The 25,069-nt window shown below is 38.0% G+C and overlaps 1 protein-coding gene across 5 annotated transcripts in view; it reads right to left on the bottom strand.

Moving 5' to 3' along the window:
• Positions 1–25,069, bottom strand: part of UBR5 (ubiquitin protein ligase E3 component n-recognin 5) — a 137,374-nt gene that overhangs the window by 21,513 nt on the left and 90,792 nt on the right. For all 5 annotated transcript variants that reach the window (XM_039233839.1, XM_039233838.1, XM_039233840.1 and 2 more), the window contains exons 26-45: positions 21,550–21,647; positions 20,181–20,329; positions 19,561–19,652; positions 18,389–18,535; positions 18,176–18,294; positions 17,967–18,093; positions 17,749–17,878; positions 16,280–16,440; positions 15,924–16,163; positions 11,314–11,437; positions 10,358–10,469; positions 9,063–9,194; positions 8,293–8,550; positions 7,211–7,479; positions 6,829–7,040; positions 3,807–4,037; positions 3,254–3,327; positions 1,909–2,081; positions 1,483–1,596; positions 477–697 (exon numbers count right to left, since the gene is read on the bottom strand). In XM_039233839.1, coding sequence (XP_039089770.1) covers positions 477–697; positions 1,483–1,596; positions 1,909–2,081; positions 3,254–3,327; positions 3,807–4,037; positions 6,829–7,040; positions 7,211–7,479; positions 8,293–8,550; positions 9,063–9,194; positions 10,358–10,469; positions 11,314–11,437; positions 15,924–16,163; positions 16,280–16,440; positions 17,749–17,878; positions 17,967–18,093; positions 18,176–18,294; positions 18,389–18,535; positions 19,561–19,652; positions 20,181–20,329; positions 21,550–21,647 — 3,183 coding nt within the window. The remainder of the gene's footprint in view (positions 1–476; positions 698–1,482; positions 1,597–1,908; positions 2,082–3,253; positions 3,328–3,806; positions 4,038–6,828; positions 7,041–7,210; positions 7,480–8,292; positions 8,551–9,062; positions 9,195–10,357; positions 10,470–11,313; positions 11,438–15,923; positions 16,164–16,279; positions 16,441–17,748; positions 17,879–17,966; positions 18,094–18,175; positions 18,295–18,388; positions 18,536–19,560; positions 19,653–20,180; positions 20,330–21,549; positions 21,648–25,069) is intronic.

The raw sequence follows: 25,069 nt of genomic DNA on the forward strand, positions 1-25,069 counted from the left end.
CCTCTGAAAAACTTGGCCACCCCAGGCCACAATTCTTCCTTGCCTTTTATGATTGTTAGACTGTATATATAAAATGTATATAGCTTCTTAAACCCAGTTAACTCATCAACAAAAATAATGATCTCAGAGTCTATAACCAAAAAATAGTATAAAGCAGAAACTCAACGGGCAATCTGACACGGACATATACTTTAACTCAGTGCTAAACATTAAGAAACACAATCTTAGAATTTCCTCAGTGAAGGTGAGGAAAAAAATCAGAATGCCAATCAATAACTAAAGTCACCCAAAAAATCCAGAAAATCTCAAGTTTAAATATCTGATTATAAACTAGAAAAACAAAAATAAGAGAACAGTTAATTCTATTATTTACATACAAATGAAATTATAAAATTCCTAAATAAAAATTCTTACAAGAATTATAATATCCATAAAGTAAAGTAAAAACAGAAGAATTATCTCTACTTAGCAAATACCTGAAAGACGTAAGAGGTGGCCCTTCACTTTCAGTCAGTCCTATTTCTGCTAGTAAACTGCTTTTCAGTTGTGCAGCAAGATCATGAGCAGATGGCCCTGGTTTTGAACTTTCAGCTTCTTCTGGCACCATATTCTGTTCTTCCCCTTCCTTTTTTTGTCGATTTTGCATGTTCATTACATTTTTCAAGTTGGCAGCATAAGACATTTTAGTTGGAAGAACCTATGAATTTTTACATTTAAAAGTTACACATTAAAAAAAAACACCTAACTAGATTTCCTTTTCAACTTACTAATATTCTACAGAAATCACGGAAATTACTGGGTGTTTCAACTACAAAGATGCAGCATGGTTTTTTTTTTTCCGATTCCCTTGACTGACCACCAGTGAAACTACCCAGTGCAGTTTCAGTGTATTCACCACACAGCCTGAACTTCTATCTGCCACTTAACTAGTTGTATAACAACAGGCATTCCCACAAGAAATGTATGTAACCTCTGCAATCCTCAATTTTTTAACCCATAAAATCAGGATAAATATGTTTTCTACCCAACATGGTTATAAAGATTGAGACCATGCCTAGTAGACAGAATTATTCAACAAGTCATTAATATTACCTTATTTATTCACATTCTACAGTCAAAAAGGAAAGTGTCAAGCCAATACTATGTATGCTCATGTATAAAAACATATTCACATTATATATACATTTAAAGATTTTAATTTTCAGCAGCATTACTATTATTCAACTCTGTGAAAAAGGCAAAACACAAAATGACTCCCAGTTTATAGAAGTCACCTGACACAAAACAAGTTAGTATCAAGGCAGGCAAGTTGACACTGATGGAATTATAAAATTATATGAAATTGTCATAAGGCAAGGATTTCTAATACTTACATTAGTTGAGGCAACACAGTTTTCTGGATTAATGCGTTTCCAGAACTCTAGATACTGGGATAAGTTCTCATTCACAAATATGATATTGTGGAGATTTTTACTATCTTACCTCAAGGCAGTTTCTATCCACTGTAACCTCCATTAAGCATTTCCCACTACTGGCAGATGAAGAATAAAGACCTTGACTTGGACGGCCAAAAAGATCCTCCTTTCTAGCGTTTGGCTGGAATTTTAACAGAAATATTCTAGTTACACTGAACACTTAAAAAAAAAAAAAAATGTACTTAGGGGTGCCTGGGTGGCTCAGTCGGTGGCTCAGGTCACAATTTCACAGTTGGTGGGTTCGAGATCCGCATCGGGCTCTCTGCTGACAGCTCAGAGCCTGGAGCCTGCTTCAAATTCTGTGTCTCCCTCTCTCTGCCCCTCCCCCCACTCACACTCTGTCTCTCTCTCAAAAATAAACAAACATTTAAAAAAAAAAAAAAAAAAACAGTACTTAAAAAGAAATCTTACACGACTAGTTTGTTTAAATCACCTGCAACAGATGTGGCTGATCAGCCAAAGGGATGGCTTCAGCCAGAGGCACTTCAAATGGGTTTGGGGGTATACATCCAAGGAACGTCATGGAGTCTGAGCGTCGGAAAAATGGATGGTTTTGACCAGTTTCTGCAGGAAGAGAGTCATCGTCCTTATCATTCAAAGTAGCACCTAAACATAGAGAGATAAAGTGTTTGATTTTTAGAAAAAATTAGTTATTGGGGAAGAGTTAAAGAATCTTAATCTCCTCAATCTGAAATTCCTGTTCCCTCTTTACAAAATTTTAATGCCACTCAAAAACAGTAGTCCAAAATTTTGATAATATTTTAGGTGGCAACTGAAAATATTAGTTTAAAATGGTTACAGTGGTAAATTCTATTAGGTGTCTTATAACACAACAATAAAACTTTTTATAAGGAATACAAATATTGTTTCACTTTCTACGGTACAGATATTTCCCATATCTTTCTCTGTCTGTCTCTCTCTCTCTAGAGATTCAGACCTGAATACAGCTAGATTCCTAAGCATACTCAGGATGCGGCTCACTGAGGATTCTAAATAGAGGAGATGGTCAGGAGCTGAGAGTTGAGCATTTGCTTACTTGTAAGTTCTGCTTTCTCTACAAGACAAAAATGTCTGGGCATCTCATTCATCTCCACAGCAAAGTCGGCCTAAGAACACCATCTCCCTTAATGTACTAAAACTTTGGACAGTTAGCTTACAGTATATGCTGTGAAAATAGTGAGCTATGGCTGGGTTTTCAAACAACAGCAGTTACGTCAGCTGTCTCTCTGTGGGCTGAATAAAAGTACTACTCGATAATAAGAAATAGGCAAAAGGACAAATTTTTTACAATCCATTTGAAAGAATAGCTAAAAACTACAAAGAGACTGTAGAAGATCCCAAAATTTCTCAAGTTTGGAATATTTTCTTTTTACTGCATTAACCATTAAGGGTTTTCATATTTGGGAGTTATAACTGGTATTTCTCATTTTGACTAAATATATTTTGCACCCATATCCATAAAGGTTCTAAGACTTTTAAAAATGTAGTACTTACACACTTAACAATAAAGGTAAACATATAACTAAAATGCAAAAGGTACAAAACCAGAAAAAATACTGTTAACAAGTTCATTACATTTGTTTAATTCATCCTTATTTATGAAGCAAATAATGCAAGGGTATAAGAGGAAAAATGGACAGAAAATGCAAGAAATGGGACATATAGAAGAAAAGAGAAATTCCCACCCAGACAGAAAATAATGAAGTTAAAAAGCTTGAAGGGGAAATACTGAGGCAGCCATTTCTTGAAGTAGATTAGCAGATTTTCTGTACACTAACTTTGATTGGTGTCATCATCATTTTCATGTTCTGAATCTTCATTATCAATACCCAGTTCCAAGAGTTCTCGCGTCCTTTAAAAAGACAAGTGAGTCATTTGACATGAAGTATGGAGTAAAGGTGATAGGAACTATAAGCAAAAAAGCACTGAAAAGGTCAGTATCTAGCCAATTTCAAAAACTGTGGTCAAGTTTTGGACTCTGCGAACGGTAGACTGACCAGCCAAATGTATTACAATTAAAAAAGAGGCTCAAGAGAAGCAAAAGGATACTCACATTGAGAAATACTGAGTAGTTAGACAGACTCTAATAGAAAACATGACAAACTATCTTAGGCATAAAGCTGAACTAAAAATTCTTAGGTTTCCTGTTTTAAGTGAGAAGCAGCTATGGAGAAAGGTTGAATAGACTCAAACCCACTTTCCCAAATGAAACATTCCTACGCTATTTTCTCTTTAGTCACACTCTTATCACTCCAAAAATCAGACAATATACTAAGACTACATTGAGCAAACAGATATTTCCTAAACCAATCTCATGGCAAGTATGGATACCTTTTGCGTTCCAGTTGAGGTGTATCCAATGTTGTCTGCTGATTCATTGCTTTAATCCAATATATAAGGGCTTGAAAAACATATGCCACATGCTTCAGTGAGCAAACATCCAAAACTGGAAGAACATCCGAATGCTCATCATTATGAGACCGCATTAAGGACAGTGCATAATTTAGGAAGTCCCCTCGGGCAGACATCATTCCTTGACGGGCGCTAAGCAGTGTGGCACGTCTGTAGGAGTAAAAAGAAATGAAACTCTTTGGGGCGCCTGGGTGGCTCTGTTGGTTAAGCATCCGACTTCGGCTCAGGTCATGATCTCACAATCTGTGGGTTTGAGCCCCACGTCGGGCTCTGTGCGGACAGCTCAGAGCTTGGAGCCTGCTTCAGATTGTGTGTCCCTGTCTCTCTGCCCCTCCCTCGCTTGCTCTGTCTCTGTCTCTCAAAATAAAAAAATAAATGCATTTAAAAAAAAAAAAAAAAAACCACAAATGTAAAACTTACCACTATCATAAATATGCAAAATTAGGAACTGAGGATATCCAACTCATTAACCCTGTGACTCTGCTTTAGAGATAAAGACATTGTGGTTGATTTACTGCCCTGTATATTTTGTACAGGAATATATAGTGTCCTTTGGAAATGGACAAGGAACTCCTTCCCTGAACCTCAACGTCTTACTAAAATCTCGTAGAGGCCTTGTTAAGACGGATTGTTTTGGCCCCACCTCCATAGTTTCAGTAGGGCTGGGGGAGGCCTCCAGATCTAACACGCTCCTAGGTGATATTGATGCTGTTCTGGGGATCACAACTTTGAGAACCATTGTCTAACATGATACCGAAACAAAAGCAAAAAAAAAAACACAGATAGCACCAGACTTTATCAAAATTAAAACCTTATGTATTTCAAAGGACACCATCAAGAAAATGAAAAGACACAGAAAAGGACAAAATTTCTGCAAGTCATGTATGCGATAGGAACTTAAGAATCCAGAAAATGTAAGTAACTCACACAACTCAATTAACAAGAAGACAAGCCAATTAAAAAATGGGCAAAGAATCTAAATAGACATTTCTTCAAAAAAGATATACAAATGACCGATAAGCCCATGAAATGGTGCACATCATTTAGCCTTTAGGGAAATGCAAATCAAAATCACAATGAGATACCACTTCACACCCACTAGGATGGCTACAATTAAAAAATAAATAAATAAATAAATCCAGCTAGTAACAAGTGCTAGCATGGATTTAGAGAAATTAGTGGCCTCGCACACTGCTACTGGGCATGTAAAATGATGTAGCAGCTCTGGAAAAGTCTGGCAGTTGCCCAAAAGTTTAACAGAATTACCATATGATCTAGCAATTCCACAACTAGGTATATAATCCAACATAACTGAGAACATGCCTATACAAAAACCTATACACATTATTCACAAGAGCAAAAAGGATGAAAAGCCCAACTTATGAACAGACAAAAATGTGGCACATCCATACAATGAAATATTACTAGAATGTATTGACTGATAATGCTAAACATGATGAACCTTAAAACCGTTATGCTAGGTAAAACAAACTAGGCACAGAATACCACATATTGTATGATTCCGTCTATATGAAATGTCCAAAATAGGCAAATTTATAGAAACCCAGAGTAGATTGGTGGTCGCTTAGAGTGGGAAGATATGTGAAAATGGGAAGTGACTATTAATAGGTATTTTTGTGGAGATGATAAAAATATTCCATAATTAATTGTGATGATGACTGTGTAGCTCTGAATATATTGAGAAGTATGGAACTGTATGTAAATTATATCTCAATAAGGCTATTATATTAGAGTGAGAGGCACAGTGAGCTAAAGGGAGAAGAACCCTGTCATTAATCTAGATCTATTATCAGAGCTCTGTTATTCAGGCTGGGCTTACAAAGACAACACTTGTGCCTTTTTGTGGAGCAGGCTTCCTAGGACAAGAAAGCAGAGGCCTCCCAAGTAGTCCAGATCTCTCTGCCAAGCATTCAATCTTGCATTCTAGACATTTCCATCAACTCCTCTCCCAGCTCCTCAGTATTTTCAAAAGCCACGTATGTCCATTCTACTGCTCTAGAATTTTCTTATAATTTTTCCTATTAGTTATTCAGAATCAAAGTCTAGCTGTAAATTCTGCCTCCTCCTGCTCCATCCCTCAACAAGGCCCTCAATTCTGTTATATGATTTTAGTGCTTCTCTCTCTCCTTTCTGGCTTCACTTGTCCTACTTAAATAAATCTATGACCTTTCAGTGGTCAGTCCAACCATAATTTTGTTAAGGTTCCTGAGCAGTCTCCTAGGCCCTTGTCTTTCCCGTTACAAACCTCTCAAAGCAGCAAAGTTATTTTGCCTGAGCCAAAGCTAGAACCAAATCCTAGGACTCTGACCTCAGATACAGGGTACTTTGACTATATGGCACTGCTCTACTGCGGTAGTGGCACAAGCCCCACTGCTCTAGTGTTCAAATTCTGGGCTAATTCCTACTCCTGAAAAAGACCATTTTATAACTGAAAGAAATAAGACCATAAATACATAAAGAAATTTACTTTAAATACAGTTCAACAGACTTGGGGATATAGAAAAAGAAGCCTGATTCAAGGAAACCAAAGAGCAACTTTGGTAACCACACATTCTTTCCTCTTCCCGAAAACAAAATACATTCATACTCAATCATGGCCAGAATAAGTCTTCCTATAAATACATGCCTCTCAAGGGGTGGGGGGTGGAGGGGGAAGCTTGGAGGATAATGAAACAAGGGTGTATATCAACTACTTCAAAAATGAAAAGTATCAGATTCCTAAAATATGAATTTTGAAAAAAAAAAGAAAACCAGCTTGGATTATAACTAACTTACTCTGCTTCAACTACACAACAATTTAAAAAGAATACACTTCCCCTCTTCAAAACAAAGTGAGGTCTAATATAACAGCAACCAAAAAGCTCTAACTCTCTGGGATATAAGGGCTCTAACATATAAGCACATAGGAAGAATTTCATACCGTCTGCCTTCAAGGGTTCGTAAACTAGCCTCCTCTCGTGCAGTCATCCTCTCTCTTCGAGCTGAATTCTGAGAAGCGTGAAGAGGATGATTTGGGTGTCCCGGATCACCAGCAGATGCTAATGCAGAACCATAACGTAATTGAGCTTCAGTAGAATCCATAATACTGACCATCCAGTTCCAAGTGGGAATAAGCTTTTCTTCTACATAGTTCTATGAAGACCAAACTGAAATAGTTAAAACTATCCAAATAAAGTTACATTTGATATATAGTAGTATTCTATAAACATTTAAATATCTGTAACATTAGCTCCCATTACAGTGGAATTCTCAAAACTGACATCCCAAACTTTATTTAGAGTAACTTGTCAATGTTTTCATACCTGTAAGTTTACTGCATCTTGGTAAGTCAATTTCACAGCTGCTGGAATCTGTGAGTACACTAGGTGATTATACTTAGGAATAAGGCCCATCAAGTCCGAGATTTGTCTGATAACAATGCTGTAAGCCCTGGCTAAACTGCTCGCAGACGTCAAGTAGCTGCTGGCATTGCTAGCTTCCAAAGCAGCAGCTGCGGCAGCAGCACTCGTGCTGATGGTACCACTCCGGCGTAAATTTGAAGGATCAATATAAATCAATCCCGCTGAACTTGCTACAGAGAAAAAAGGACAACCACAATAAGCTGTCAGATGCTAATTGTGTTTCTCTAGCACTGTATACATTTAAATAAGCTAAAATCAATTGCAATGGCAACTGTGGTCACTGAGCAAAAAGCTTGGGTCTTAAATCACACCAGCTTAAGGAAGGGCAATGGTGAGAGGGACAAGAATTACTAGAATGTTCTAAACCAGATGCAGTTTTGCTACTGCCCCCGCCCAAAGACGGGACAATCTGGCAATGTCATAGACAGTTTTGGTTGTCACAACAGGTGGGGGGAGTTGGAGGAAAGATTGCTACTGGCATCTGGTGCACAGAAGTCAAGGATGCTTCTACTAAACATACTACAATGCACAATCACAAAGGATTATTCAGCCCAAAGTAGCAATGGTACAGAGACGGAGAAACCTTGATATAAGGATATGTAATTGCAAAAACATATTTGAACACAGCAAAAACAATGAAGAACAATTATGAAGCTACTTGTCTAGATGAACACACATAATTTTAAAAACCTATTTAAGTCCTTTTAAGAATACCAAGTTTTCAGAGGAACCTGGGTGGCTCAGTCATTTAAGCATCCAACTTCAGCTCAGGTCATGATCTCACGGCTTGTGGGTTCGAGCCCCGCACTGGACTCTGTGCTGACAGCTCAGAGCCTGGAACCTGCTTCGGGTTCTGTGTCTTCCTCTCTCTCTGCCCCTCCCCTGCTCACATTCTGTCTCTCTCTCAAAAATGAATAAACATTAAAAAATTTAAAAAAAAAAAAAAAAAAAAAAGAAGAAGAATACCAAGTTTTCAGACTTGCCTGCTGGTGTGGATGTGCTGGAAGGGGCTGTGCTGGCTGCCCGCTGATGCTGGGTGTTGCGGACAGCCCACTGCATGGACCGGGGGGCTTGGGCAGCACCATTGGCATGGGAGCTATTCGTGGTTCTCTCTAATGGCTCATCGAGCATAAAGGTCTCCTGTTCTATGTCATCACTCTGACTACTGCTGCTATCAGAATCACTTGAGTCATTTGATTGTGAATCATCTTCAGAAAAGAAGGCAGGAACACTGCTCGCACCTAAATTTTTTTTATTTTTAAAAGCAAAATCAACGTCACTTTGTTGATATATAAAACTACAGTGTACACCCTCTTTCAGGAAAATATACATACATTAAACAGAATGCCAGGCTATAGTCAGTAGTCCACAAAGACCATCATTAAAATAGTTTAATTACTGGGGTGCCTGCATGGCTCAGTTGGTTGAGCATCCAACTTTTGATTTTGGCTCAGGTTATGATCCCAGGGTCGTGGGATCGAGCCTCGTGTTGGGCTCCACACTGGGCATGAAGCCTGCTTAAGATAATTTCTCTCTCTCTCTCTCTCTCTTTCCCCCACCTCCTTCTCTCTGCCCCCTTCCCCAGCTCATGCACTTTCTCTCTAAAATAAAATAAGGGGAAAAGGATAAAGTTATAAAAAGGCTTAGCCACCCCTTGTACAAATCATAAGGAGTATAGTTTAGCCATTTCATATTAAACATAAACATGGCTTTAGTATAAGCAAGAAAGCCAGATAAGGACAAGGTAACATACCTGCTTCAGAGCCAGCGGTTGCTGCTGTGACAACACTTCTACGCCCACTAGCATTATCTTGGTTGCTATGGTTACTTTCACTGTCACTTTCTGTTTCAGCTGCTGCTAACAAGTCCAGCTCCATGTCACTCCCTAGGAAATATATTTAAATAAGAAGGAGGGAAAAAAATAAAAACCCACTGTGGAACAGAGTCTCATAAGCCAAAATATCCTAAGTTATGAGGGGGGTGGAGCAGGGAAAAGTGACTATTACTACAGGAAGCAGAATTGCCTGCTCAGAAGGAGAAAAATGACTGGCAAATTTATGGTCCTCCGTAGACTATTACACAACAATTCAAAATCTGTTCTGTACAGCCTTAGGTAAAAAGGGTTGGGCAGGAGAACTTCTACCAGTGGGCAAAACTCTGGGCTGGGACCACTGCTCCATTTTCATGTTTTACATATTGGGATTCCACAAGGGGAAGAATGCTATAAAGGTCTATCTAGAACTTCATGGTATATACACATCAAAACAAATTTTAAATGTGTGGTTTATTGTATGTCAGTTATACCTCAATAAAGATGATCCCCAAAATGTCTATCCATTGGCTACTATAAGAATGGTTATGATGGTAGGAAAAAGGCCAAAATGAGTCGTCAGTGGAGGAAAAAAAGGCACAAAAAGTTACACATACAATATCTAAAAGATATGCAAAGGAATGAGGCAGCACAGGGGAAGGCTGAAAGTAAAAATGCAAACTGTTAGGTCCACGTGGGATTGTGGGTCATTTGTTTTCCTTTTCTCTAATTTGCAAATGTTTCCTAAAGTGATGATGACTATTTTAACTTCTAAAATGCTTTTTAAGAAAAGAGAAAGTCAGGGGTGCCTGGGTGGCTCAGATCGTTAAGCATCCGACTTCAGCTCAGATCATGATCTCGTGGCTGGTGAGTTTGAGCCCCATGTCCGGCTCTGTGCTGCCAGCCAGAGCCTGGAGCCTGCTTCCGATTCTTTGCCTCCATCTATCACTGCCTCTCCCCTGCTCAAGCTTGCGCACGCGCAAGCTCTCTCTCTCTCAAAAATAAGCATTAAAAAACATTTTTTAAGAAAAAGGGTAAAGAAAAAGGATACACTTTTATACATATCAATATATATGAGCATACACATGCTTCCTAAAATTTTGGAACAGATGCTACAGCATCCCTAGGCTGAAAAAACATGTTGAACATTATTGTCAAATGGGGCTTTTCTCTGTATTAATATCCTTAAAGGTACCCAACGTACTCATATTGAATGATTTCTCAAATAACCTGCATACCGTCTTCATCATGCTCATCGTGTTGTCCCTCTGCCTCAGCATTTTCTTCCCCATGTTCTTCCTGTTCATCATGATGATCCTCTTCTCCAGCCACACCCTCCACCACCTCAACCTAAATCCAGAATCTTATTTGTAGACAATCGAAGTATATAATACACCCACATCCCTACTAGGGTTCCTCCACAGCAATTCGTAAACTAAAATACAAAGATCCCTAACTAATTACAGAGAATATTAACACTCAGGAGTTTGAAAATCGTTTGTTAGTGACAACTTGCTATCAAAAATTATGTCAGATATCCTAAAGTTCATGATTTCTGTCCATATGCAGAACCTTAAAATTAACAGTTTAACAACCAGGTGGGAAGTGTGTATTTTTTTAAATTTCCACAGTAATAAAATTTACCTAATGAATATGCAGGATCCGTTCACCTTCAAATACATTGCACAAAATTACTAAAGCATTTTTTTAACATTGAGGATATCTTTCTATTAACCCTAAGTAAAAGCAAGCTTATGTTTCCAATTTTGTATTATCCACTAAATCAAGGATTTCAAGTATTTATAACATATATAACCACGAATGAGAACATATAACAAAACTCTAAAAGCTAAAAGCAAAAACACATAATGGTAGTAAACTACTATTAATAAAACTTCTTCCCTACCAGATAAAACCCTGTCATTTACCACAATTAAAACAATTACAGGGGCGCCTGGGTGGCTTAGTCGGTTAAGCGTCCGACTTTGGCTCAGGTCATGATCTCACAGCTCGTGGGTTCGAGCCCCGCATCGGGCTCTGTGCTGACAGCTAGCTCAGAGCCTGGAGCCTGCTTCTGATTCTGTATCTCTCTCTCTCTGACCCTCCCCTGCTCACACTGCCTCCCTCCCTCTCTCTCAGAAATAAATAAAACATTAAAAAAAACAAAACAAACAAAAAAACCGATTACAACCACCTCTTCCACGTCGGCTGAAACAATGTCATCCTGTTCTTCATCTCTGCCCCGAACAGGCTGTGACTGGCTGATGCGCCTCTGCTGTGGGTTCCGGATGATGTAAGAAGACTGAGACTGACTGGAGCTGTGGAGAACCATGAGCGTATGAGAACAGTGCTGCCACATGGCACACTTTAAATGCTTCTCAGTGTCACTCGGTATGACCCACTTGCTAGGAAGCTATTTTAAATTTCACCTAAAAATTCCCTGGAAACCAACAATAATTAATCCATAGCAGATCAGAAAATATGGACTCCAAAGAAATGAATTTTACCATAGAGATTTAACAGAAATCTCAGAAGTGTTTCTGCTTTTCCGTAAGTCATTTCATATTTGTTAATGCACATACTAATGCACGAGTTCTTCCCAGTGAAATGCTCCCCAGGAAATACTTTTCCTTCTCCGCTGCTTTCAATACCAACAGTCCTCAACTTGTACAGGCTCCGACAGCAGCATTGATCCATTAACAAAGTGCGGTAATAATGTACACTTATTACAAGTAATCTACTATTTGAAGAGATCTGATATGATCTACTTTGCATCAGCTTATGAACCACTGGCTTGTGTGTAGAGGGAAAGCATTAGTTTAAAAGTATGAATTTGAAAGGTGCCTGGGTGGCTCAGTCTGTTAAGTGTTCGACTTCAGCTCAGGTCATGATCTCACGGTTCATGGGTTCGAGCCCCGCATCGGGCTCTGTGCTGACAGCATGGAGCCTCGAGCCTGCTTTAGATTCCGTGTATCCATCGTCTCTCTCTCTCTGCCCTTTCCCCACTATCTCTCTTTCAAAAATAAACATCCCCCCCCAACAGAAGTATGAATTTGAAAATAGAATCATAACAAAAACTGGGGAGCCAAAAAATTCCACTTCCCTAAAAATCTGCCTTAATAAATAGCCAAGAAAAGACTGATTCCTCCATTATAAAAGAAAGGGGAGAGTGACAGAATGCATCTTAAAATGCAGGTCAGAGATCAGAAGATGGTTGTTCAATAATCCTGTGACTTACTATTGTCCTTTATTTACAAATTAAAAAATGTTAAAGGACCTTTAAAGGTGTTTACACTGATCCTGTTCTCTCCTCACTTCAGCTGCTCTTAGAAGTAAGAATCAAACCAGTTATGCATGAAGAATCCACTGAGACAATCCACCTTCAAACACAGAAGTAGTCTCAATATGGTGTTCAATACTAGAAATTTAAGTAACTCGTTCTTCACAGAGCCAATTACAAAACATAGGAGGAAGCTAAAAGAAAATCTGAAGAGATAAAAGGGGTATTTCCAACCTAAGATTTCAATATTTCCAGTATTAAAAAAATAAAACTCAACACTGTGTGAAGCCACAAAGTATTCCTTAAAAAACAAAACAAAACAACAACAAAAAACCCTAGAACAGACATCTACAAGATCTATTGTCCCTTCAAAGAACTGTACGGAGTTTGTACTTAGTATATATAACACTAATATCCAAAATATATCCCCCAGTTTTCTTCATACCACAATTCAACTTTTTTCCCACTAGACTTCCTGGCACAACTACAGTCCTGAAGCCCAGGCTAACAGGATTGTTAAAATACTTCCAAGTTTTGGGAACTTCTAGTTCTAGCAATTTGCCAAACTGAAGAGACATCCCTCTTGGTGTAGAACACCTAAATGTACTAGATAAATTTAAGAAACAAAGCACAACTATCCTGGTGATAAAGGGAAGCAACTGTACTGAATAAGCTTGAGAACAGTGGTGCCACCATTAACACCAAAGGCATCTGCTGGTGCCTCTTAGGCAAGAAGGGTTCCAAGGACCCACAGTTTTCATAAGAGGCAGTCTGGAGTATAAAGCAAAATAGGAAGTTCCATCATAGAAATCTCCTCTTCGGTCCCCCTCATACATAGAGCCAAACTTAAATTGGGAAAGGGCAACCGATTTCGAGAGACTTGCCTATCTGTATCAGCCATGGCTGGAGGGGGGCGAAAAGTGTCTCTTCAGAGAACTTTTTGTTGTTGTTGTTGCTATTTATCTTTGAAAGAGGGAGAGAGAGCACAGCGGGGGAGGAGCATAGAGAAAGGGAGACACAGGATTTGAAGCAGGCTCCATGCTGACAACAGAGTCCAATGTGGGGCTCAAACTCAGGACCTGTGAGACCACGACCTAATCCAAAGTCAGACACTTAACCAAAGAGCCACCCAGGTGCCCATCTTCAGGGAATTTCAAATTACAAACCTGTGCTCATGAAAGTTGAAGACTGAAATTTACGCTCTGAGGTATGGGGAGTTTGTGATGATTAATCCAAAGCCTCAACACTTTCAGTAAGCACCAAAGAGCAACTATCTCCCCCTACTCTGCCATCTGATATTCAGGAATATAGGAAAAAGGAAAATATCTGTCTAGAAGTATCTCCAAATATCTTTAAATGTTAATTACTGTACAACTTTAGACAAATTACCTGAGTCTCATATTCTTCACTTTTAAAATTAGGATGATATTGGTTACTATGAGTTATTGGGAAGATTAAAACAGGTAATGCATTTACAATGCTAAAAGTTCCTAATACATGCTAAAATTTCAGTTAAAGAGTTTTTGTATAAGGCATGGAGATAGAGAAACAAACAGGTTAATTAGTAAGGACGTTTAGAGTTTTAAAGAGAAGAAAGGAAGAAACAGAAAAAGCAAAAATACAAAACTCAAAATTTTAAATTCAGTGGAGTGACATATACCATCTACCACCCGACACAAGGGAAATGGCAGAGACAAGTGTGTACTTTTATTTAAGACATGCTTGGAACACTGATCAAAATACACCCTTACAAGAGTGCTTGTACCACATTATAACGAAGGACTTTTACAATATATCAACAGTTGTAGAAAACATTACACTATTATCTTGATGATTCAATGAGATCTCCTTCTGGGAAGACATGACAGACTGACTCAAGAATTAATCTAGGGGGATAAAGTGAAGAGGAGAGCTGAAGAGTGCACAATACTTAAATAAATAAATAAATAGCCTTTCCACAATGAGAAAGAATGAAATCTGGCCATTTGTAGCAACGTGGATGAAACTCGAGGGTGTTATGCTAAGTGAAATAAGTCAGGCAGAGGAGGACAGATACCATATGTCTTCACTTATGCTGAGAACAAATTGAGGGTTGATGGGGGTGGGGAAGAAGGGTGATGGGCATGGAGGAAGGCACTTGTTGGGATGAGCACTGGCTGTTATATGGAAACCAGCTTGACAGTAAGCTATACAATAAAATTAAAAAATTAAGAAAAAATAAATAGCCTGTGAAGCATGGCAAAGGGACACAAAAATCTTGATAGTAAGAACAGGCTGATGGGCACTGTTTAAAAAGGAGATCACCCCAAAAATCTATTCAACAGATAAAAAGTGTTTGTGTTCTGGAACGTAAACACAAAGTAATACCACTTAAGTAGCCAGGGAGCTCCTCACAGTGTATCAGGCTCAGGAGCCATCATATGGCGCCCAAGCAAATTTTGAGTAAAGAATCGCTGGATAATGGGGTATATTTAGCAAGTCTGAAAATATGTAGCTTGATTTGTAACCAATTCCAGCAAATCCTGAAAGTATATCAGTGACAAGGCTACCATGAGAAAGCTTTGACAGACAAACCTGGATTTAGATTTTAGGGTATCCTAGGAGAACTGACAATAAAGGAAAAGCTGGGACACATACTGGCACAAGGAATAATGAGAACAGTGAACACATCAATTCAGATGAAACCCAGGAATGAAGTCTAGGTAAGGTGTGCTAAATATACTAAGGCAGGCCTTCCTTAATAACACAGAGATGTTTTCCAGAAAAGAAGAGGAAGTCCCAGAGATCTTTATTAAACATCATTACAATTACACATAGTAACAAAATCAGACATGAGAAAGCCAAATAAACGAATGTTTGCTAAAGATCACTATAGCCTTGCAACTCAAAAGTAGGACCCCAAAACCAGCACCACTGGCTTTAGTTTAGAGTTTAGAACAAATACAGAACCTCAGGCCCCACCCAGACCTCCAAAATCTGCCCCTGCGTTTTAATAAAATCCCCAAGAAATTTGCATGCATATATCATCAATCACTGTGCTAAAAGACACCAAAACATTTCAGTTTCTAAACATTCTGACTCTCAACAAGCTTGCAGTCTAGTTACCAATGGGAAAGATGAGGAAGATTTAAAAATAAATAATCTTATTAACTAGAAACATTTAGTTAATGAATTGTTTTAGCTCTATCCTAGATAATATGGTGGCTGTTGAGACTAAGAAGCTGTCCCCTAACCCAGGCAGGAAGTATGTCTCCAGAAGTCTCAACTTTCCTACCAGATTCCTTTATTGACATAATAAAAATAGTGCCTTTTCGAAACCAAAAATAAAACCCACAGCTCTAAGTCTATTACCTAATATGTGTAGACACAATGTGTAATTTTTAAAGTCCTCTCACAGGTTTCAAACAGTAACATCTTTACCATTTGTTACACAAATTATCACGGCCACAGCCGGAGTGCTTAGCCAAACATGACCATCTCCAGAGAAAGAATTAATCGGAATCTGTTACCAGGCAGAAAAGTACCTGCTAGACTGATCAGATGACGGTCGTGGTGGCAGTGGTTCCACGGAAAACAACTCCTCACTGCCCTGCATGGCATCTATGCTAGTACTCGCCAGGGTGAAAGGCGCAGTCGGGCGAGCGATCCCCATTCTGACAGGAACAATCAGCGACTCGGCTACATTGCATAATTCTTCTACAGCATAAGGCAGAAGCGCTTGGAACACACGCTTGCATTTTCCTATCGGCTGTGGAATAAAGTTGCTAGAGCAAAAGGAAAAAACAGGAATCTTTTATGAATCTTTTCATACACACAATATCATTTAATAAAATATGTGTGTAAAATGATATAAAAGCTCAAATCAAAAAAGATGTCTTACTTTTTCTTCTTGGAGGAAGCCATTTCCACACTAAGAATGACAAAAACTCTTGCCACCGAACGCAAAAACCTCATTGTCACAGCAATAGCTTCTTCTCTCCGTCCAGGTGTGTATTTGTTTTGGAGTTCTTTCACTAGTGTACCTAGTAGAGTATCTAAAAGCTTTAAAAATTGTAATCACTCTATTAATGCTGAGACATATCTTAAGATGTTTGGACATTTTATAAAGTAAAAAGTTTTAACACTTTTTCAATATTACCATTTCATAATAAAAATCTCAAAATAAATATAACCAAAACAGTGACTAGTATCAGTGACTAATTTATGCCACATGCCTACCAAGTCTTTGACCTACAGTAGGCTTCAAATGTCTGACTTCCTTCCAGTCTGTTCTGTGTATATCACACATAGAAAAATAACAAATATATCAAATCAGAAAGAATAATTTCTCTCACTATAGGGTACATATTGAAAGCAAAGTCGTTTCAGCTATTTATATTATAAATTCATATTCCCATCTTCTCACGTAACCATTATTATTGTTACTTTCTAGTCTCATTTCCATGCATCATCTATCATATACATGTTAATTATAGAGCACGTCTAATTTCATGTTATTTGGGAGTTTTTAAATGTTACTTAAAATAACCTTTACTTCTGAATTGCTGCTTTACAATTCAGCCAGTGGCTGGGCTATAATTTGATTCAACATTCTACTACTATTGGGTCCATCAAGTATTTCATTTTTATATTTTTTATTCTGTAACATGATTTTTTTTCTTATATCACAAATTATTTATGGTACGTCAAAAGGCACTGATTTTTTCTTTTAAATGTTTATTTTTGAGAGAGAAAAGAGAGCGCAAGGGAGGGGCAGACAGAGAGGGGGACAGCGAATCCAAAGCAGGCTCCATGCTGACAGTGAAGAGCCCAATGTGGGGCTCAAACCCATGCATCGTGAGATCATGACCTGAGCTGAAGTTGGACACCTAAACCAACTGAGCCACCCAGGCGCCCCAGAGGGCACTCATATTCCTATGGCTTGTGGTATTATTGCCAATTGTTTTCTAAAAGAATACCAAATGCAATGCCAACCCCGTAAGTGTCTGAATGCGTTCTTTTTCCCATAACCTCATCAGCAGGTTTTATGATTTATATTCTTTTCTAATTTCACAGCAAAAAGAGTACTTAAAAAAACACTTGCACTGGGTTAATTTTGAACACTGCTCCATTCATTTTTATATACTGTTGTATTTTTAGCACATTTTAGAATTTTTATTTAGAATGAAAGGAATTTTGTGTGTTAACGGAGATATTTAAATCACCTCCCAAATTTCATTCCCCTGAATGTACTGTTTAATTAGACCTTATCAGTACTTAGGAGGGAAGGTCTAAGTCATAAAATGAAGGGAAACTAAGTCAGAAAACATTCCTTTCATGTGCTTGTAAATAAACATCCAAAGAACTTACCAAAATATCTGCTGTACACTTGACTATAAGGCAATGAGTGAAACAGTCCAGCCGAATGGTGCCACTTTGCTGATTGAGGTAAACTTGCTCTTCTGGCAAAAGATGGCCTATCCTACTGCTGGCACTGAGACTTGAGGGGGAAGGAAAGACAATGTATTGTAATCACCTACATTAGCATGAGAAATACATAAATCTAAAGCCTTTTTATGAATACATACGGGTCTTTATTCTCCTGTGACCCAAACATAATCATAGATTTCAAAGCATTCCAGTCCTGTAGAACACGCTCCAAAGCAAGCTGGGCAAACCTTGGGGGCTCTAAATCATGATCAGGCATATCTGAATCTAAGCAGAAAAAGAAACAGTGGGTAAGACAGAAATAAATAAAATGCTTTTCATACGGGTCATAACCGTCAGACTCACCCACCTTCAGGATTGGCTGTTTTTCTATTACGATCCTCCCTGATCCGAGGAGGTCTGTACTGGCAGTGCTCTACTGTCTGCCTTGCAACTGTCTGCACTAAAAACAGTAAGAGGTGCTCTCCCCTGCAAAATGGAACATCGTTGTGAGCAGAAGAGGGGGGAGGGCTACTCAGATGTGTAGTGTTTTTCAACTTATGTCCTAAAAAACCCCACTTGCCTGCTGTTTGGCAGAGTGACCAGATTAGTGGCGGTGAGTAGGCGATAAAGTAGATCAAGACGAGCAGATTTCTGTCCAGCAATTAGAGTTTTACACTTACATTTCTCCCAACAATCACAATAGGCTGTTGGTGACGTCCGTTTGAGTCTAGAAGGAATTCATACACAAGTACAAAAACCAAAATTTAAAGTGTAATCCTTAAGGCATACTTGACTAGAAGTATTACTTAGTGGCATGAAGTCTACAGAGCAACTCTCCTGGAAAGAAGGATCTTGTAATGACTTGAGTATAGTCACCTCCTCTAGAATGTCTTCCTGAATTCCCAAGAGCCCCCATTCAGTGTAAGTGGTTCTCCTATGTGTTTCTCACGAGCCCTAAAACCCTTCTGAGCAGATGTTTCTTGCTTCCATCCTCTGATAGGACTGTAAGCCCCGTGAGGACAGAGGCTCTCTTGTCCACCACCGCCCGAGCGCCCAGTGTGCGACGGCACTCAGTAAGCAGTCGATGAACAGATGATCACTTTTAGATGTTTAAAATAAGGAAGAAAACAGATTAGCCAACGTTCTTAATAAAAGTTTAACGAAAACTTTAATAAAAATCATAAATAAGTACCAATGCAATATCTATAAATATTTTCTACTTGTCCTGTATAATCATTTATTTTAAAGCACAACAGATGGTTATACAAACCAATTCTCTGTTAGACATCTACATATCTGCAGCACAACTATAGCTGATGTCCCTGCTGAGCCTCCAAGGCACTGCAAATGTTCATGCTGGACTGTTTTACTGATTCTTATGTCTGTGAAAATTAACACACTAGCCATGGTGACTCTGTTGCTGGATGGAAGGTTATTACATTCATTTTAAGAATAAAGCACAGGCCAAATAGTCACCATTATTCACCTTATACCTGTAGTGATTTCCTGCTAGGAGACCCTACTACAGACTAAGACTTTGGCTAGAGAATATAGACAAAAGCAAATGAAAACCATTTCAAGGTACACTTTATTTAAATCAAGAACATTTCAATACATAAACTGTTTTAAAAAAGAACTTGAGAAAACTTTACGCTTCCTGAATAATAAATTAAAACATTAACTTGGTACAGGTTATTTTAATACACCAATATGACATTAAGTAGTTTATATTATTAAAGAAATTGTACTCACTTGCAATCATGACCTTTATGACAAACTCTTGCACATTCAGTACAACAACAGAGTGACTCCAGCAAGCCACAAGTTCGACACTCAAAAATATCCTACAATTAGAAGGGTTTATTTCTTACAAGAAGAATATAATGTACGTCTCATTACCTTAATTATTTCTCGTATTTTCTAAAATCCATTACAATGAAACCAGAGCAAAGCGAATGTGCTCTGGAAACAAAGAATTATAAATGGATACAGCAAATATATATTTTATAATATACAAATGGAAGTCAAATATTACCAGTAGGGCAAAAATAAGTCATATCACCACCCCCAAAAAGATACTACAGTTATAAAATCTGTATCAAGAGCTGTGGAACAAATTATACTACTAAATGAAGATTTCTAATTTTTGTGGTATCTCATAACTAATTTAATGATCATCTTTTGTGCCTCACTTATTTGGGAATAAAAAGTATTTTTCTTTGGAGAATTTAATAACTCAGAATGAAAGGAAATAACACAATTCCACAGCTAAGAACTATAGAACTGTAATTCTAGTAATGGTGAAAGGAGAAAAAAGCAAAGAATACCTCAAGATAGCATAAATACAGAGAAATATAAAATTTTCAGTCTACCTGGTTAATGTGCTCTGCTCCAGTCCATGTAAAACTGCAGGTATCATTACAACATAACACATATAAGGGTGAGTCATCAGGGTTGGTACCTGATGGGCAAACCATTCCCATAAATACATCTTCCTCTTTTTCACTCGAGGACACTTCAGCTAAAAAGATTAAGAATAGTAGTTCACACACCAAGAAAAGCCTTAATCACAACCAGCTACTGCTTTACTCAAATGCAAAAGCTCTAACATTTACACCATATAGATCAAACCTACTATATATTCAGTTTAAAAACTGATATACAGGGTGCCTGAGTGGCTCGCTCAGTTGGGTGTCTGACTTTGGCCGGGTCATGATCTCATGGTTAGGGAGTTCGAGTCCACATCAGGCTCTTGTGCTGACAGCTTAGAGCCTGGAGCCTGCCTCAAATTCTGTCTCCATCTCTCTGCCCCTCCCCCGCTCACACTCTTGTCCCTCTCGCTCTCTTTCTCTCTCTCTCAAAATAAACACTTAAAAAATAAAAATTAAATAAAAATAGAAATAAAAAACACACTGATACACGAGTCAATATGCAAGGAAATCCAGTCAATTCTGGTGCAAAGTAAAGCAAATTGTAATTATATCATAACTACATGACAACAACACACCACACATCATTTGAATACATAGATCTATGTTATGCAGTTAAGATTTAAGTTCTAGCTCTATTTAATAAATTAGAGATAGTCACATAAATTTTACACTTTCCTTACTCTTACTGTTTTCTATTAAGCAGGAATTCTAAGTCAGAAGAAAGAACAGTAAGATATCCGGCCTATTATTTCTATAAAAGTTTATCATTATCACCAGTCAACCACTGACAGGTTCTATCAGTAACCCATCTTTATTTTCAAAAGATTAGTCATGGGGCATCTGTGTTGGGTCGCTAAGTTGGTTAAGCACCTGACTCTTGATTTCAGAATCTCGCTGTTCGGGAGATTAAATCCTGCACTGTGCTCTATACTAACAGCGCAGAGCCGGCTTGGAATTCTCTTTCTTTTCTCTCAAAATAAACAAACATTTAAAAAATGTCCTTATGTTATCCATTATGCTATTTTTTTTTAATAATTTAAAAACGTATTATACCAGCTGTTTTTTGGTACAAAGTTCAAAATACAATATACTTGAAAAAAGTACAAACACGAATTTTACACACACACACACACACACACACACACACACACACAAAAGAATTATCTTGTTAGCTTCTACTCAATTATTCATTATGAAAAAAAATTAGGTTTGAATAACTGTATTATATATGTAGAAGAGAACCTTTTCAAATTAAAACATAAGCAACTCTTTTAGGATAATAACTTGTAATAAACTTGTAATAAATTACCTTTTGCAATTTTCTGGGCTGTTTCTAAGATGGTAATTGCAGCTGGATAAGCTCGGCCACTTACAGCTGACATAAATGGGGTCATCCCTCTTGCATCCCTAAAATGAGAAAAAGTATGCATAAACACATTACTTTTCAATTATTTTCTTTCTTGATTACTAAAGAAATGTACGCTCAAGATGAAGCAAAAAAGTAGTTTTGTTGTTGTATTAAATAATGTCCTACCACTCAAAGAAAATCCCTGGTGGTACTTTCTAGTCTCATATTACCACATTAAAAAAGAAAGCCACCTCTCTAAGAATCCTTTCTCTCTCAACCATGCTCTCCTTTCTGGGTCTTAGTGACACTAAGAATAGATCAGCAGGGGTGCTAGAGTCAAACTAATATTATCTAGATGTGGGGATGATAATAGGCTCTATCTCATACAATTATGATGAGGATTAAATCAATTGTTATTTAGAAGCTTTTTATCTGCGTGGTAAATAAAATGTATTCAATAAATGTTAGCTATTATTATTATTATGTACTTTCTCTGAAAGATGTACCTTCAATATTCTTCACTGAATTTCTATTCCCTCCCAGAACCATAGCAATTCCCAAAATGTAGTCCTCAACCACCTGTGCCTCTCTCTCTGATCCACCAAAACAACTACCACTTCTATGATGATAACACAGTTCCAAAATCTGCACTTGCTTACTTGGTAAGTCTACTTCGGATTTTCCAGTGATACTGCACTCTTAAAACCTCTAACAACTAAAATCACCTTTCTCCCCAAACCTGCTCTCTACCTGACTTATGTCAGCCAACAGCATCACTGTTCCCGGGAACTGAGACAAGAAAAATTGGATTCTTCATGAGTCTCCCCTCTAACTCAATTTTTTGCTCTTGCATATAATCTTTCTTTTCCATTTTCCGGTTCAGTTTATTGCAACACATATACTAAAGGCGACAGGTAGACAGAAAAAAACAAAGCCTCAACTCCAGTCTCTACTCTTGCCTATTTTAGTCCTTTTATATGCCACCATCACATCATTATTCTTGTAAACCCACTTTGATACTATTTCAGTCTAACCAAAGCCATCTGAGGACTTAAGGCCAAAGAACAGAGACCAAAGTGGTAGCTTTAATCTACTTCTTCGGATTCAGTGGTTATTGTTCTCCTCTTCCAATCCTCCACTTTTAATCAGATGTGTCACTGTTTCCTAAAGTGTTTATACTTCTCCATTTTTAGGCTGTTGCTCACTCTTTCCCTACCTATTCCCCAAGCTTCGTACTACCCCCCTCTGCTGGAGGGCGCCTGGGTAGCTCAGTCAGTTAAGCGTCTGACTTTGGCTCAAGTCATGATCTGAGGCTCATGGGTTCGAGCCCAGCATCGATCTCTGTGCTGACAGCTCAGAGCCTGGAGCCCGCTTCAGATTCTGTCACTCTCTCTCTCTCTGCTCCTCCCCTGCTCATGCTCTCGCTCTCAAAAATAAATAAACATACTGCCTCTCTGCTAAGGTAAGAATGAGCTAGTTGAGAATAAAATTCCCTACATCTTTACTAACCAGGAGGATTTTACCAAAATTTACTTCCTTTAACTTATATTACTAAAGCAAACTCCAACCACCCACACCTAAGATTGGAGGGAGCTGGGGGGCACGGAATGCTTATGTTGGAAATAATGAATTTTTTTTAAAAAATCCTTCATCTTCATCACACACAAACATGCATCCGCATCACAGCCATGCTCTCAAATTAGGATTCAATGCTCTGAAGTATTCTCCTAGTACTTTGGATATTGCCAAATACAATTATGCAAAGAACCTTTCTTAACTGAGTCATCTGTATGGTAACTAATTTCCAGTTAAACCACTGGAAAGTTTTATTAGCAACTCCAGGAAATTCTCCTATATTTGTAATATAAAAAAGGAAACAAACAATAATATGCTTATTACCTAAAGGGCGAAAGAGCTTTGCCTTTCCTCTCATTTGTTTCAAAGCTGTAATCAATAATACCAGCTTATTAACAGAATGATATGGGGCGCCTGGGTGGCTGTCGGTAAGTGTCCGACTTTCACTCGGGTCATGATCTCACGGTTTGTGGGTTTAAGCCCCCCATCGGGCTCTGTGCTGACAGCTTGCTCAGAGCCTGGAATCTGTCTTCAGATTCTGTGTCTCCCTCTCTGACCCTCCCCTGCTCCTGCTGTCTGTCTGTCTGTCTCTCTCTCTCTCTCAAAATTAATTTAAAAACATTAAAAAAAAATAGAATGATGTATTTTCCAAATAGTTCATGTATTTTCTCAGATTAAGGGTTGGAGGAAAGCAACTACTATTGAAAGGGCACTAAAATAACGGACTGGTGAACTAGAAATGCACTGCAGAAATGCAGAATGGATTAAAAATAAATAAAGAGAAAGGGATTATTATTCTTAAGAACATTCAATGAACTTTCAGACAACACCAAATGACTGAACAAATTGTACAAAGATAATATCCTTAAGAACACCAAAAATAGAAACTAAAAATGCAACTGAGGAAATAAAAATAGGAAGATACACCTTTCTAAAACAGAAAGAATGTATTTGTATATATACCATTTTTGTCTATGCATCCAACCACTAATAAATTAGTAAGCTTCTTCTGTAGTAATAACTTATTTCCAATTCAGTGACTTATTTTACCAGTGGGGGTAGCCTTCATTAAAGTATTCATTTTAAGTTCATAAATTATGTTCATTATGACCTAAGATTAAACAAAAATTTCCTTGCCCTTAGTAATAAAAAACTCAAAACACCTTCTTGAACTTAAATTGTGGGGAGGTAGCTTAAGGGTAATGAATGCCTGGAGTCTCAATGCTGGAATTAAGACATGGACAATGGCTGGAATTCCAGCTGTGCCACTCACTAGTTCTGTGTCCCTGAGTAGGTTAATTAACGTCTAAGACCATGTCTTCAAATATAAAATGGGAATATTCCCTACTCCAGACGGCTACTGCTAGAACTGGAAGAGTAAATCCAAGTAGAACTTGGCACAGATCAGAGCTTTTACAAAAATGCTTACTATTATGAGTTTGTAAAGGAACATAAACAATCACACTGAAAGCAGAGCTAGACTCTTTCAGTGGTTAGTGAGCACTTGCCACACAATACTTATCAACAACTGCATAATCTCATTATGATTGTGCAAGCCCAAAAAGATTTCCAAAGAAACCATCAGAATCCTCCACAGAGTTTTAGCACACAAATTCCAGGCCCCATCCCAGACCTATTGAGTCATACCTACATACCTGTTGCTAGTGCAACATTTGGAGAAGAATCTGTATAATTTTTGAAGTTCTCCAGGTGACAGTGATGGAATTTATGAATTCACATTTGAGAGTAACTATGCTGTGATTTATATATATGTGTGTGTGTACATACACAAACACACACCTCCTAATCAAACTCATGTAAAACTGGCTTGTATTCATTTAGTGTACACTGTATTATACTCAGAAGAGTCTTTCAGTGAAGGGAGATTAGTTGATTACAGCAGGAA

Source organism: Hyaena hyaena, unplaced genomic scaffold, assembly GCF_003009895.1.
Source record: "Hyaena hyaena isolate Hyena2069 unplaced genomic scaffold, ASM300989v1 scaffold_79, whole genome shotgun sequence".
In the NCBI taxonomy this organism is placed as follows: domain Eukaryota; kingdom Metazoa; phylum Chordata; class Mammalia; order Carnivora; family Hyaenidae; genus Hyaena; species Hyaena hyaena.